The sequence below is a fragment of the Carettochelys insculpta genome, chromosome 6 (assembly GCF_033958435.1).
Source record: "Carettochelys insculpta isolate YL-2023 chromosome 6, ASM3395843v1, whole genome shotgun sequence".
Classification (NCBI taxonomy): Eukaryota; Metazoa; Chordata; order Testudines; family Carettochelyidae; genus Carettochelys; species Carettochelys insculpta.
This window is the reverse complement of record NC_134142.1, coordinates 67,058,665-67,073,234: the sequence shown is the minus strand read 5'-3', so window position 1 is coordinate 67,073,234 and position 14,570 is coordinate 67,058,665. Positions and strand designations below refer to the sequence as shown.

Here is a 14,570-nt window from a genome sequence, read left to right as displayed (position 1 = left end):
GCCACAGTAATACTGATCCTGGAACTTTTCCTTGCAACAAACCCCATTGCCAGCTCTGTCCACATATTTACACTGGAGACACCATCACTGGACCTACCCATGTCAGTTACACAAGCAGGGGCTCATATTCCTGCACTTCCACCAATATGATATATGCCATCATGTGCCAGAAATGCCCCTCTGCTATGTATGTTGGATAAATGGGACAACCACTTCACCAAAGAATGAATGGACACAAATCAGACATTAGGAATCTGAGTACACATAAACTTGTCAGTGAGCATTTCAATCTAGCAGGTCATAGCATCCAAAACTTAAAAGTGTGTGATTCTGAAACAAAGAAACTTTAACATCAAATTATAAAGGGAGACATCTGAATTGGAGTCCATTCTCAAGTTTGCTACTTATCACGTCGGACTCAACAAAGATATCAATTACCTTACACATTACAAGGACAGTTTCCCCACCTTTGATATTCGTAGTAATCCCAGGCAGCCCACTTAGCTTAATAGACACTTGCAGAAACTATTTTTCTTCCCCCTTCTTCCCCTCCTTCTGTCCTATCTAGCAGATTCAACAGTTTTTATTTCATTTTTTTCTTTTTGTTAAATTCTGTTAGTCTCAGTCATCATTTATCAGGATGTTCCAGATCTGAAGAAGTGGGTCTGTCCCATGAAAGCTCATCATCTAATAAATTACATTGCTAGTCTTTAAAGTGCTACAGGACTGCTTTTTTGTTTTGTGAAGATACAGACTAACATGGCTCCCTTTCTGAGACTATTCTAAGAGCCTAGTAAGCAGTGGAAGTTTTGCTAATGCTACTAGACAATATTGGCCACCCGTGGTCTGGCAAATTATCTCTTTCAATACTGGTCAGATCCCAAGGGTGCAGACAAGAGATGTTCAACCTGTACAAATTATGGACAGGTCATGGGGCCCAAATTTTTGCAAACATCAGAGATTGGAGCACAAATTTTTGTTTACTGTCCATGACCTGTCCATATTTTTATTAAAAATACCCATGACTAAGTCATAGTCGTACTTACAACTAATGACAACCAAGGGAAATTTCCATTAAGTACAAGTAGTAGAAACCTACACTTCAGGTACTCAAGTTCAGGGTTTCTATCCTCAATGCTGCATGTGTGTGGTCTAGCCAATGACTGTATTGTCTATATATATACAGCACTTATATGGGTTATTTTGGTCCAAGACTTTGTCAGCAGAAAGGAGATTTTGACACAGCATTCACTCATCTGGACTGCATTACCTTTGGGTGCATTATTTCCATGCCACCACATAAGAACAGCCATAGTGGGTGAAACCAAAGGTCCATCTAGATCAGGTGCTTCAGAAGGAATGAACAGAACAGAACAATCACTAGCTAATCCATCCCATCATCCATTCACAGCTACTGGCACAAAACTGAGCACAATGTCTTACCAAAATGACTTCTGATACACAGAAGGTCAGTATAGCACCAGTGAGTATCTAATGGCACAGGAGAATTAGGGAACATTGGAGAAGGACCAGAAGTGAATGCAAGAGGGACTTTGGGGAGCATACAATTCACTGAAAGATGGCACAAGAGAATATTGAAACAGGCCAGTAAAAAAGTCAGGAACATTACAGCAGCATCAAGGAGGGCTGGAGAACACTGGATGGCCACAGAAGAAGAAGGGAGAACTGGAGAGGCCTCAGGGAAAACTCAAAGCCAGAACTGCCATTAAAGGCTTCCAGTTGACTGGAAACCTTCCTTCACAGTTCAGGAAAGTTCTAGGACCCAGGACTCAGAAAGTCCTCCCTTTCCAGAGGTCATACATTCTCTTGGCAGCTCTAGTGATGGATTCTCCTGCACTTTAAGCTTTATGCTGCACTAAGAGAACCAAAGATATAATGGCTGCTGCACACATTTTCCTCACGGCATTGGTGTAATGTAAGCCATATTTAATAGCACACAGAGAAAGAAACATTCTACAGAAGGGCTTAGTTAGATATTGATAATCTACAATTTGCACTCCAGATACCTACAGCATCCCAGTGTCAACATTAGGAACCTTGTAATATAGGTAGAGTTTTAGAAACCAAAGGCAATCATGTTAGAATTTCTCATCTCTTTGTAGGATGCAGCAATGTTGTGTCTTTTGCTTAAGGTTCACTTAGCCTCTTGACACACATTAAATTATATTCTTGAACAGCTGGGCTGGCCAAAATCCATCACTGCAGTGCCCTGGGAGAGGAAGCCTGAGCTGAAAAGCTGCTCTGAATGGAAACAGAAGCATTTTTGCATCAAAAGAACAAAGCTAAGAGTATTGTTTCTGCAATTCAGGGCTTTTGCTATAAGAATAATGCACAGATGGCAAGCTTGCAATTATAATACCGTTAGCAGTGAGCTCAGCAGACTTCATAAGTTGAGTCTGGTCAAACCTTGGATTGGAGGACCTCAGGAATACCCAATGTGAGGCAGGAAGAGGTGTGTTGGCAATACAATAAGCAGTGCTCTTCCTTCTGCTCTTGTGCTGTGTCCAGGGTTCACTGTCCCTATTCTTTCTTCCTCTTATCAAAAATAATTTGCATTGAGAATTCCCCTAATACACGTACCTGATTATAAATATCATAAGCATATACCACACCTTTCATACAAATGGACCTAAAATCTTTACAATCTTTACTGCTTATTCAAGCTACCTATAGGATTTACTTCACTCTAAAGTGGAGTCATATTTAAGGTAAAATATGGCACCTGCTTAACTGTGTACTTTACCATAACTCCTCAGTCAGGAGGAGAAGAGAGGAAAAATGCCATATTCAACGGTAAATGGAAGAGGAATACACCTGAATTCAAATATGACGAGGGCACAGGGGCTTACACCTTTAATACTGCAAAACAATTGCATAGATTCTTTAATGGTCAGAAATGTTAATACCACAAGGCCATGTGACTGTCTATATTACCACTTAAGTTGGCAACCCTTATGTTTCCCAAGGGAAAAAATATACTCCTGAATGACATAAGTTTCACTGGCGTAAGTGGTAGTGAGCACAGTGGTGTGCCATTGGCAAAGTATCTCCTGTTGACACAGCTACCTTGGGGAGCACTTTATTTATGTTGATGGAGAGCTGTCTCCCTTTTGCATATAGTGGCTTCATGGAGATCTTACAGCAATACAGAGTATGTCTACACTGTGAAGTTTTTTTTTTAGGAAACTAATGTCGATACGCAGAACTCGCCGAAAAAAAAGAAAAGTTGCCACAGCATGTTTACACTTGCTGCCTCTGTTCACAGATTGTGTCCACATCTGTAACTCCCCCGTTGACAACGGGAGCAATGCATTCCGAGTATGTATGCTGGAGTGCCTGGTGACTCCAACTGCTGCAAGGTACTGTGGAAACACAGAGCAGAGCATGGGGCATCTTGGGACCATGCAAAATGTCCCTTCAGGCATTGCTTTGTTCAGGGGCTTTTGGCATCCTTTGATGCCGTTTTCACAATTGCCATTCTCCACTGTGCATGCTGGCATCAGCAGTGAAAAAGAATGGATGCGACACTTCTCTTGTGTGCTCTGTTCACTGTGGTAAAGACCTTTTTCGTGGCAGTAGAGATCATCTTAAAATTACTCACAGAGGAAGGACACTTGGAGGAGTCTGACAGTGTGCATGGCATGGACAGCGGCAACCTTGCATTTCATTTGGCAGTCACAGAGCAGCTGTGCAGGATAAAGTGTCCCTTTTGGATTAAGAAAACCAGCACTGATTGGTGGGATTGCGTCATCACGCGGGTGTGGGACAAAGACCAGTGGCTACAGAATTTTGCGATGTGGAAAGCACCCTTCTTGGAGCTATGTGCTGAGCTGGTCCCCGGGCTGCAGTGCAGAACACTAGAATGACAGCTGCTCTCTCAGTAGAGAACCATGTGGCAATTGCTGTGTGGAAGTTGATGACTCCCAATTGCTACCATTCAATTGCAAATTAGCCTGGAGTGGGGAACTTTACCAATGGAGCGGTACTTTTGCAAGTGAGCAGAGCAAGGAATTATATTCTTCTATGGAGAACTGTGTCTCTGCGACATGTGCATGACATGGAGTGTGGCTATGTGAAGGTGGGATTTCCCAGCTGTGGGGAGTACCACAGATGGTGCACACATTCCAATTTTAGTGCCAACCCTTCTTGCCACCAAGTACATGAACAGGAAGGGATACTTATCAATGGTGCTGCAGATGCACATGGATCACCATGGACGTTTCAGCGAACACTGTGCAGGGTGGTCTGGAGAGGTGCATGACGCATGCCTCTTTAGGGACACTGGCCTGTCCAGAAAGCTGCAGGTGGGGACTTTTTTTTCCAGTTGACAAGATTACCTTGGGGGATGTGGAAATGCCCACTGTGATCCTGGAAGACCCAGTTTATTTTTATAGCCATTGTTCATGAAACCATACATGGAGCATCTGGACAGCAGTAAGGAGCACTTTAACAGGCCGAGCAGGTGCCGGGCTTGCGGCTTTCACCATTTTGCATATATAACCCACCTATGTTCTGCTTTGGCTCCTGCACAAGTGATTGCAGGACAGAAGCCTGTACCATTCACTACTGGGAGACGGGAAAAAGCTTCACTGCAATGGAATATGTGGCAGAAAATTCACAAGTACATCTCCAAAAATACCTCTCTGTTACTATCTAAAAATTTGGATAGCCTCTCTCTGCAGGAGCCCCAGTTTCCTGGTCTGTATCTACCTCAGCCGCCTCATCTACAATTTCATCTTCCAGGTTAGGTCCTCTGTGTACTGCCTCTGTGCCTTCTGAAGTATCCCTGGGGCTCTTGGCATTGGAGGAGAGGTCATCGCCAAGGACAGTTTCCAGCTCCTGATAGAACAGCAGGTCTTCTGTGAAGCACCAGAGCACTAATTTGCTTCACAGGCCCCTATGATACAGGCTTGTCTGAGTTCTTTAATCTTCACTTTGCACTGCACCATGTCCTGCTCATCCGCCCTTTCACACAAGGATGGAGAAATGTGACCCTAAGTATCTGTGGTCCTATGAGTCACTCGCAGCTGGGATTGACCATCTGTGATGGAAGTGGTACGATAGCCAGGCTTGTGCAACTGTGAAAATGTCATGAGACCATTGCATGCTTAGCCAGCCCATGGGGGAGGGGTTGTGTATCCAGGTGCTCAGGCAGCAGGCAAAGGGATTTAAATTTCACAGGGCTTGCAAGGAGGAGAGGCAGGTAGCTGGCTACCTGGCTGTGGGACAGTGGAGTTCAAACCGCAGACCAGAGTGGGTGATTCAGAATTGTGGGCTGCTTCCTGGCGGTCAGAATCAGTGACAAAACACATGAGATTTCTGCACCGCATGTTTGTCAACAACACAGGGAGAGGAAAAGAAAAAAAGTCCCTCCTGGAGATGGACATTTTTGTTGACAATAATGTCTGTTTTCCAAGACAAAAATTGTTTTGCAGTGTGAACACTCACACAGTCTTGTCCACAAAAGACACTTTCCTCAACAAACTTGCCAATGTAGACAAAGCCACAGTTGCCGGGATACAGTTGTGTCACTGTAAGGTCTCTAGTGCAGACACAGCCTCAGTCTTATCTCTCTTCCAGGAGGTGGCACCTCTAGCTGCACAGCCTCCTTACCATCCTGCTGAAGCATTGATTTAGTACTGGCTTTTAAGAATACCATGTCCTGAATCACCCACAACACCTCTGAAATAGCCTGTCTTTTCCCAGGAGGTGAGTCATCCAATCCCCAACCCATTTATCCCTGTTTGCAGCAGCTTGTAAGCTCTGGCAAAATCACAAGAGGCCTGCCCCTCGACAAAAGCCCAGTGAGTTATGGCTGCTGCATTAGTAACTCTCAGAGGGTTCTGTACTTCAGCATCAGCCAAGCATGATAAAGTTGTTGAGCCAATGACTTCACAGAGGTCTAATCCTTGACAGCAGTTTATCAAGAAACTAAGAACTCAGATAACTCTTGGCCTTCGTATGAGGCCAGCAAGCCAGAGACGATAAACCAGTAACATCACAGAGGCTTGTACTTTGCCTCAGAGATCTCCTTTGGCAGGTGTGTATATATATTTAAAAACATCTATGCTTCTAATTTGCAGCTGCAGCTCAATTGTTTGTTCACATCTGAGTAGCTGTGTCTTTCATTACCTGACTGTGGCCCAGATCAAGTAGTTAGAAGCACAAGCTCTCAGATTTGTTCCCATGTTTCACTTTTCATTTCATCAACAGAGCCACGTTCTGAGCCACAACATTGAGATCCACACTTTTCCTAAGATCACAGGTGTTTGGGTGACTTGGACTCATCCCTACCAATAACCAAGATTACAGCTGAATAAACAGATCTGAGACTGATTTGATTAGAGATTTGAGAAGGAAATGGATTTGATACTTGTTCCTGGGCATAATACTATTTACCAACATATTCTACAGAGAAGTGAAGATTAACTGGTTACAATGCTATGAAGATGTAAAGCACAAGATAAGTGCCAAGGGGCACTAGTAATGTATACAAAATGATTTCACATACCTTGCTGGCGTTCATAACCACCAGTTTTGTCCTGAATGCCAACAATGCATGATCTATGGTTACTGATAAAGGTTACTCAATCTTGAAATCATTTTAATTTGGTCCAGTAATTCAGGTTCCATTGGCACAGAAATGATGACGACAACAACATAGCAATTAAGTCTGAAAGAAACAAGAGTCCTGATTTTGCAAGTCTTGAACCTGTCTGATAGGAAGAGAGATTTTCTTAACCTGCTCTTTTCACACACTTTCAGAGCATTATTGTTATCCCCTTTGGTGCTCATTCTAGATAAACTGCAAGCTCCTCCCCAGAATACAGAGTTGGTTTGACAGATTATAACTGTAGTCTGCAAATGGACTGTGTCAACAAGAAGTCTTAAAGAAGAGATTCCAAATATATGTCAAACATCATCTGTCAGCATTCCCTTCCCCCTCCAGTTTGACTGAATCTTTTGAAGCAAGCACTGATTTTAATTAAAAGCGCAAAAAGAAAAACTGTATGCTTAATCAACTGCCTGTGTGTTGACTTGTTATTCCTTTAGTCTTCACAGCTAAGTACAGTGTTTAGCACTTTGCCATTGTTTTTGAGAAAGAAAGAAATTGATCAAATATTGTAAAGTCCGTATTTATGAGGATTTGTTTGAATTTTGAACAGCTGTTTTGTTTGTCCATGAATCTCTTATTATTCTTGATCTACAAACTATTCAATGAATTAAGATTTTGGTCACACAAATGCATGTGGAATGGCTGTCGTAAAAATGCCCATATTTGCCTGAAAACAGTGGCAATCTCTGTTCATGATGATTATTCACTGTTCCTGTGTTACTTGTTCTTCTTCAGTTTCAACATTTTCAGTCATCCATCCAGGAAGCATTAAACTATGCTACATGACCTAATTATAAATCACATAACACAAAAAATAAATAGTCAAAGCCAACAATTTGCAAGTGCATTGTAGGCTGATTTGTTTGCTCTTTGAGCCACAGTCATTAATAAATTGCGCACATTATCAGAAACCACCCATTGAAAAAACTACCGTGAGAAATACAATGATTTTGAATTAACTGTAGTAACATTTTCTTCTGATTTCACCTTCAATCCCTCTCCTTCCGCAATTCAACCACACACAGGTAGGATGGTGACTGGGGATTTCAAAGAGGCTTCTCTTTCGGCTCTTCTTTCCTCAAGCCTGTCTCTTGCCTTGATCACAAATGCCAAACTTTTCCTTTTTGAGGGAAAGGGGAAGGTAATGTGAGCTGCAGACCTTGAGGTAAGATTTGGAAATAAATAATGGATGATTTACTTGACTGGTGACAGATTGTAGTAGCAGCAGCAGCAGCTGAGTATGCTGGAATTTAGATGCAACTGGGGGTATGTTTCATCCTTATACATAGGCAGGGCAGGGATGCCATTCTCCCAGTTGACTGAGCTTGGCATCACTTCAATTCCAATCATTCTTGGCCCATTTGGAAAGAGGTACAACTTCTGGTATGGCTCTATGATGATTAATAAATTGTTTAGTCATATGCTTCCATAGGGACCCAAAACTCTCCTCAAAATCAATACACCACAAATGCTGGGTTGAGCACATTGGATATATGCTGCATTAATAAAAAGTTCAATGTTTAATAAATGTACATAAATGGGAGGCATCCTAGCTACCCATACAATTACACTCAGTAAATGCACAATACATTCAAAAAACCTACCTCCAGCCAGAAATCACAGCACTAAAACCTCCTAAAAATCCCATGCCTGCAGTGCTCCTCAGAAGCCCTTTCATATGCTTTTGTAGTATGTTCTGAAATTTAACATGTCTATGCTATTTCTGACCATATTAATAACCATACAATCTAGAAAGGATGGAGGGATAACTGATGAGACACCATTAATATTTGTTCTTTACCTTTCAAATTATATCAAGAGTTTTGCCCTGCAGCACACTTCTCATCTGCAAACAGTTCAAAACCTTAAGACTCTTTGTTAAAAAGTTTGCAGATGGGGAAAAAGCTCATAATGACCATACTATAATTTTTCAGGTAATCTGTGAGAGCAGGAAGTTAAGATTCAGTAAAAGAACCCAAAAGAACATTACCATGCATGTGAGCAGAGGTCCACATGCGCAGGTTAGTAAGTAAGGAATGCAAATGTACACTTTTTGTCCCATGCTAAGGAAAATTCAGTCTGAAGGAGGAAGGACAGGCACACCCAAGCATATCCAGACACCCAGAGGCAACCAGACAAGCAGGAAGGCACACCCAGGCTGATACACAATCAGACAAAAATACTCACAAATGGAGAAGAGATAAGCTTACATTAGACTGCACCAGGGCACTGTGGGGGCATTAAAGATAGGGACTAAGGTTAATTGATATGAATGGTGCTTTGTTTTCCAGCCCAGAACATAACTCAATATCTTCTAATTCTTGTTGATGCTGTTGCAGTTCTGTCAGGGTTTGGAATAAACTGGGTAAAATCATATATGTAGCTTCCAAACTTATCAAAAATTTTAATTTTGATCTCTGGCAATTTCTGGTGGACCCGCATACAGCTGAAACATCTAGAGAGCTGGATACCTAATCATCTCCAATATATAACTCTTTTCTGCTGTGAGGTGACAGTGTTTCACATTTTTCCACAGAAGCCATGTATGTTTTCTTTAAAATGCATGTTCTGCCATAGTGTTTCTACAGCCTGTCCCAGGTCCTTTGTTTTCAAGATTTTTTTGTTTAATTTTTTTCTAGAAATTTATAAGTGTTTATTACAAAAATTTGAGAACAGGTGAAAATTCGTGCAAAAATTAACTTCATAATTTTCTTTTGTAAGTATAAGGGTTAATACTAGGCAATGGTGGACAAAAAGTGACAAATAGAGAAATGTAAGAATATTGAAAGTAAAAACAATTTACTGCTGTGGTTTCTTCAATGAACGGTACATTAACGTTCAGTACACAAATACAGGTAGATGTATTGTATTTTCTTAACATAATCAGTATTTTCAAGTACTTCACTAATCCAAAATTCACATGCAAATCAGTAAAAATCAAATAACCTTTTTCATAAGACTCAGGAATTTTTCAGTTAAATATCCATAAAACCTGAAAATGAAGGGTCTTATATATTTCACATAAGGTTTTATCTTGTCAAATTTTTTTTCTAAAAATCAGACTATTTACTGCCTTTTTAGAGGGGGAGGGTCAAAAGGCCAAATTGTCCTTTTCTGTATTATCCTACAAAGTTGTTTAATTTTTATGGGTTTTAGAGTTTCCATTTTTCATGAATTTTTTTCATAATCTTTTCTGCTAAAGATTTTCTCACAATGATTTTCACAACAACTATTGAAATTTTATTTTTTGGTTTCCATAAATTAATTAAATATCAATTTAAATGATGCTTTTTTGCAAAAATTGGAACAATATCATAACAACTTTACCACCGACTCATCTTATTTAGTTTCTATATTACTTTAACATCCTAACCATTGTGTTAGGTGCTGGGCAACCAGAGAAAGGCCACGTCTCTGCCTATAGACTCGTATAACACACAAATCCATTTCATCATATCAGAGCCCAATAAAAATATATAAAGTTGGTATTAAAATATTGATGCTTGTCAAAGCTGTCAGACCTTGTGTTTTTTGGTACATGTCCTGAGGAAGTATCTGGTTAGTAGTGAGTTCAGGGAGGATACGCATGCTAAAATTACTTTTCAAGTGACTATTGCGTTTACAGCTATTACTCTTTTATCAGGAGAAATACCTAAATCATTCAGATTTACAGGATCATCAAAGAGCTGATGCCTACAGGCTACTTTCATGTCAAGAAAGATGGCATCACAATTGTGGAAAGCATTAACAGCTGCATGAACAAAGCAGTGGTCTGTCCAACTAGTGCCTCTAGGGCGAGAACCAAGTAAAAGACCCAAGAAACTGGGGGGCCTTGAGGTAGCATGGTCTTTATTTAACTTATTAAACAGAATAATTGTTAAGCAAAATTGATTTACCTTACTGGGATCCAAAAATTGGCGTTATTAATCCTGACGTGCTACTATCTTGAATTGCTATATTTTAAAAATTTCTAGGGTCTTCCCTTCCATTTCATCCTCTTTTCCTGGATTTTCCTAGCTTTTGCTATACTAGTAAATCCTGCTGTGTTTGACAAGGTGTCATATGAAGCCACACTGCTCTTGAGCATCACTGGAAATAGCTCTTGCTGGTGTGGATTGTGTCAAATGTGTTCAACACATACTGCAAAGAAAGTACGGTTGACATGCTAGGAATATCTTCTTTCCCAAAGCAAAGTAAATGTTCTAAATTCAGTGGCATACACTGGATTGCACATAAATCAAAGTGCACTCGAATGCATCTAAATGGAGTTTGCTTGAATAATCTGAGTTGACATTGGACAGTATTGCAACGGGGGGGGGGCCTAAATGTGACCCAATGGGACTTTTCCGTCCTTAGTTTCTGCTTTTCACACACACATTCCACCTCTAGCTTTTATGCTTACGGCACACACTGTCCATTTCCAGTTTCCAAGTTACACAAAAACACACCCTTCACCACTGACTTCTACATCAGAGAGTATTTTTCAATCAGTTGTGAGGTCCCTAATTTGAGACAACAAGAAGTGCTGAGTACCTGCCTCCCTGCAGCTCAGGCCCCTTGAAGATGATCCAAGGTGAGTACTGTGATTTTGAATGCTTTGGATTAGCAACACTGAACTACCCACAAATGAAGTCTCATTTTTATATAAAATACTTATAAATGTTGTATCCGTCCAAGCAAAAAGAAGTCTAACACTCAACTTAATGCCACTTCTCTGTGTGTCAGATACAATAACGCTGATGAGCCACATGCAGCCACTGCCAAAATGTCCTGAAATGGTCTAAGCACAGTGGGAGCCAGTGGACTTGGCGATGGGCCACTGCAGAGACCTGGAGTGGGGAAGTGGGTGTGCTGAGGGCACGGCAGGAATTACAAGGAGGCAGTGGGGGCGGGAAAAGGGGGAGAAAGTGGGCGCGGGGAGGGGACTGCTGGGCACCCAAAGGCCCCGGAATGGGGGTATGGGCAGGGGGCAGGCGGGAGAGAAATGGCGGGATGCCCAGAGGCCCCAGGGACGTGGTGCATTGGGCCTGGAAGAAGCTACTGCGTGAGACCCTCCACTAACGTTAGCGAATCGCCCCCCTTTCCCCGCCCGCCCCCTCACCCCTCTCTCTCACAAGCCGCGGAGGGCCAGGAAATGGGAGCCGGCGCCTTTAAGAGCACAAGTGCCGGGCGGGCTGCGGAAGGCGAGGTGGTGGCTTTCGGTCAGGCTGCTCGCCGAGGGGAGCGAGCCGGGCTGGCCGCTCTTCCCCAGCCCCTGGCGCGGTGGCCGGGCTCCTTCCGGGTTAGCCGGCGCAAGCTCCCGGGGCGCGGGCGGGCGGGAGGCGGCGCGAAGCCCATTGCCCGGCCGGCGGCGGCGAGGATGGAGCGGCAGAGCGCGGCGGCGGCGGCGGGAGCCCAGGCTGGCGCAGAGCCCGACGAGCTGCTGCAGCGAGCCCTGGAGTTCAAGAGCCAAGGGGCGCAGTGCTACAAGGACAAGAAATTCCGCGAGGCCATCGGCAAGTACCACCGCGCGCTGCTGGAGCTGAAGGGGCTGCCGCCGCCCGAGCCCGAGCCCGGCGCCTCAGCCAGCGCCGCCGCCGGCACGACCCTCGCCGCCGAGCAGCGCCGGAGCGCGGAGAGCATCGAGGTCGACTGTTACAACAGCCTGGCAGGTCAGCGGTGCTGGGCGCTGTCTCGGGGGTGGTGCGGGAGACGGGGGGGCTGGTCCCCATCCCCCACCCATGAACAACTTTGTGCGGGAGCGGCGTATTAGATCCTGCCCCCTCCGGGGCTTTAGCCCGGCTTACCAGCGCCCGTGGCCCTGCAAGGGCGCGGGGACCGATTGCTGAGCCCCCGCCCCGGGAGCGCGGCGGCAGCGCAGCAGTGCTGACCCGATCCCCCTTGGCAGCGCTAACCCGCCTCTGCTCAAGGAGAGTCTCAGCGTTTGCAATTGCTGCTCTTCGGGCTTCATCCATTTTAGCCAGATTTTGGACCCCCTGCCCCCGTAAGTGAAAATACGGCTGTTATGAACTCCCATGGGCTGCATTAGGAAGGGCGTTTCAGTTAATGAATTAATCTATATGTAAATAGGAGGCTGGTTAAGGTGAAGAAGATGCAGGCGCAGGCGTGTGGGTTTGCTGCTGTTACTGCACAGCACTAAACTGCATTAAATACTCGTACTTTTCTTTATTTGGGGCTTATTTTCCTATCCACCATATTAACCTCCGTATTTAACCAGAAAATAAGTTATTTTTATGCTGATTTTCACCCATTTAAAAACGTTTGCAATAAACGCTGATCAATTTCTGGGAAATAAAAACCAGAAACGAGGACCTTGGCTATTTCTTAAGAAGAAATATGGGTCTGCTTTATAGTCTTGTCCCTTCTCCATCCCTCCACCCCCTTTTTTATTATTTACCTGGAATCAGAGTCAACTCCTGCATATAAGCCCCTATATAGTATGGTCTCAGTAATCTTTTGTGGGTATGAAATATGCTTTTCATATGTTTGACAGAAGCATTGCAGCTGGCCTATTGGGGAGTGGTGCAGCATTCTGTCAGTCTTTACTTGGCAAATAGAGAGACTCTCTCAAAACCTCACCTCTTTTGAGGGTTCATCTGCATTCCTAATACTACTACTCAGCGCATGTGCACACAAGCACTTTATATTTTTAAACAGGTGTCCAAATATTAACTGTTTGTCTCCTGGAGGTTAGGTGAGATTAGAGAGGTAATAGAATGATGTTTGTACAGGATGCCCAGTTGTAGGGAAAAAAAAAAGTACAATAATGAATTCTCTAAGATTATACAGCATTTTCTTCATCAGCCAGAGATTACCTTCAATTATTTTACCATAGCTTGCCTGTAATTTCCAATATTAGTGCAGGGGTGGCACTAGAGTTTCTAGTGGAAGAAAGGAAGTGTCCAGAAATTTTGATACATACCTCTGTGTGTGTGTGTGCGTGTGTGTGTGTGTGTGTGTGTGTGTGTGTGTGTGTGTGTAAGTAAAACCTTTATAAAAGAAAATGTTGTTTAGACAGTTGGCAGATACCAGTTGCCCCAATAGCTAGAAAATGCCCAATCATCATTGCATTTGCTCCCTCTGATTTGCTGGGAATGAATGCTCGGTGGAGGGGTTAAACTACTGTATAGCTTGATTCTGCAAGCCTTACTCAAACAAAACTTGTGTTGACTTCAAGAGGAGCTTTGCCTGAGTAAGGACAAGAGTAGAGGCTATTTTCATATTTAAAAAAAAATCTTATTTTTGGAACCTCCAAACCAAAAGAATTGTTTGTACCTGGATGAGAGTTAGATTCTTCCCCTTCCCCCGTAAATCCTACTCCTTTCCAAAACGATGTATCCTCATCACTCTTGGCAAAGATTTGGCCACAGCCAGGACACCAACATATCAGCTGTTCCCTTCAGGTAGCAGAAGCTCTTTATGTTTGGTTCTTGTCATATAGTACGGAGCTGAAAAAAATGGGGAATAAAGTAGATCAGTTTTCTATTCTCACACCCCTGCAGATTGTTTGCATGTAACTGAGGGTAGAATTTAGGCCTTTTTAGAACACATTTTGTAACTGAGGGAATCATAATACATCCAATTACCATGTAAATGGCATATGGGGAGAGAGAAGGTGTCACTAGAATACTGTAATTCCGTAAGTGTAATTTTGTCTCTTAAAAAAAATTGTTTGTGTGTTTGTTACATTTCAAACATCGTAATGTTTGTAAGGCTAGTTTAGATTGACGGTGTTATATAAAGAATCCATAATACCATTAATAGCTTAATACAGCTTAATGTGCTTCACTCTCAGTCCTGAAATATAAATTAGGCATCTATCTAGAAGGTGAATGGACTAGGAAGGGATGGATGTTTGCTTTTTGTTAATATTTCTGCTGAGTACATAAATTGTTCTTGCTGGAAATGTTTACAGTCCCATTCCTGCTGATTT

The 14,570-nt window shown here is 42.9% G+C and overlaps 1 protein-coding gene across 1 annotated transcript in view; it reads left to right on the top strand.

The window, feature by feature from the left end:
- Positions 1-11,856: 11,856 nt before the first annotated feature.
- The window catches only part of TTC9 (tetratricopeptide repeat domain 9), a 33,032-nt gene continuing 30,318 nt past the window's right edge, over positions 11,857-14,570 (top strand). The window contains exon 1 of the mRNA XM_074998872.1: positions 11,857-12,288. Coding sequence (XP_074854973.1) covers positions 11,997-12,288 — 292 coding nt within the window. The 5' untranslated portion in view covers positions 11,857-11,996. The remainder of the gene's footprint in view (positions 12,289-14,570) is intronic.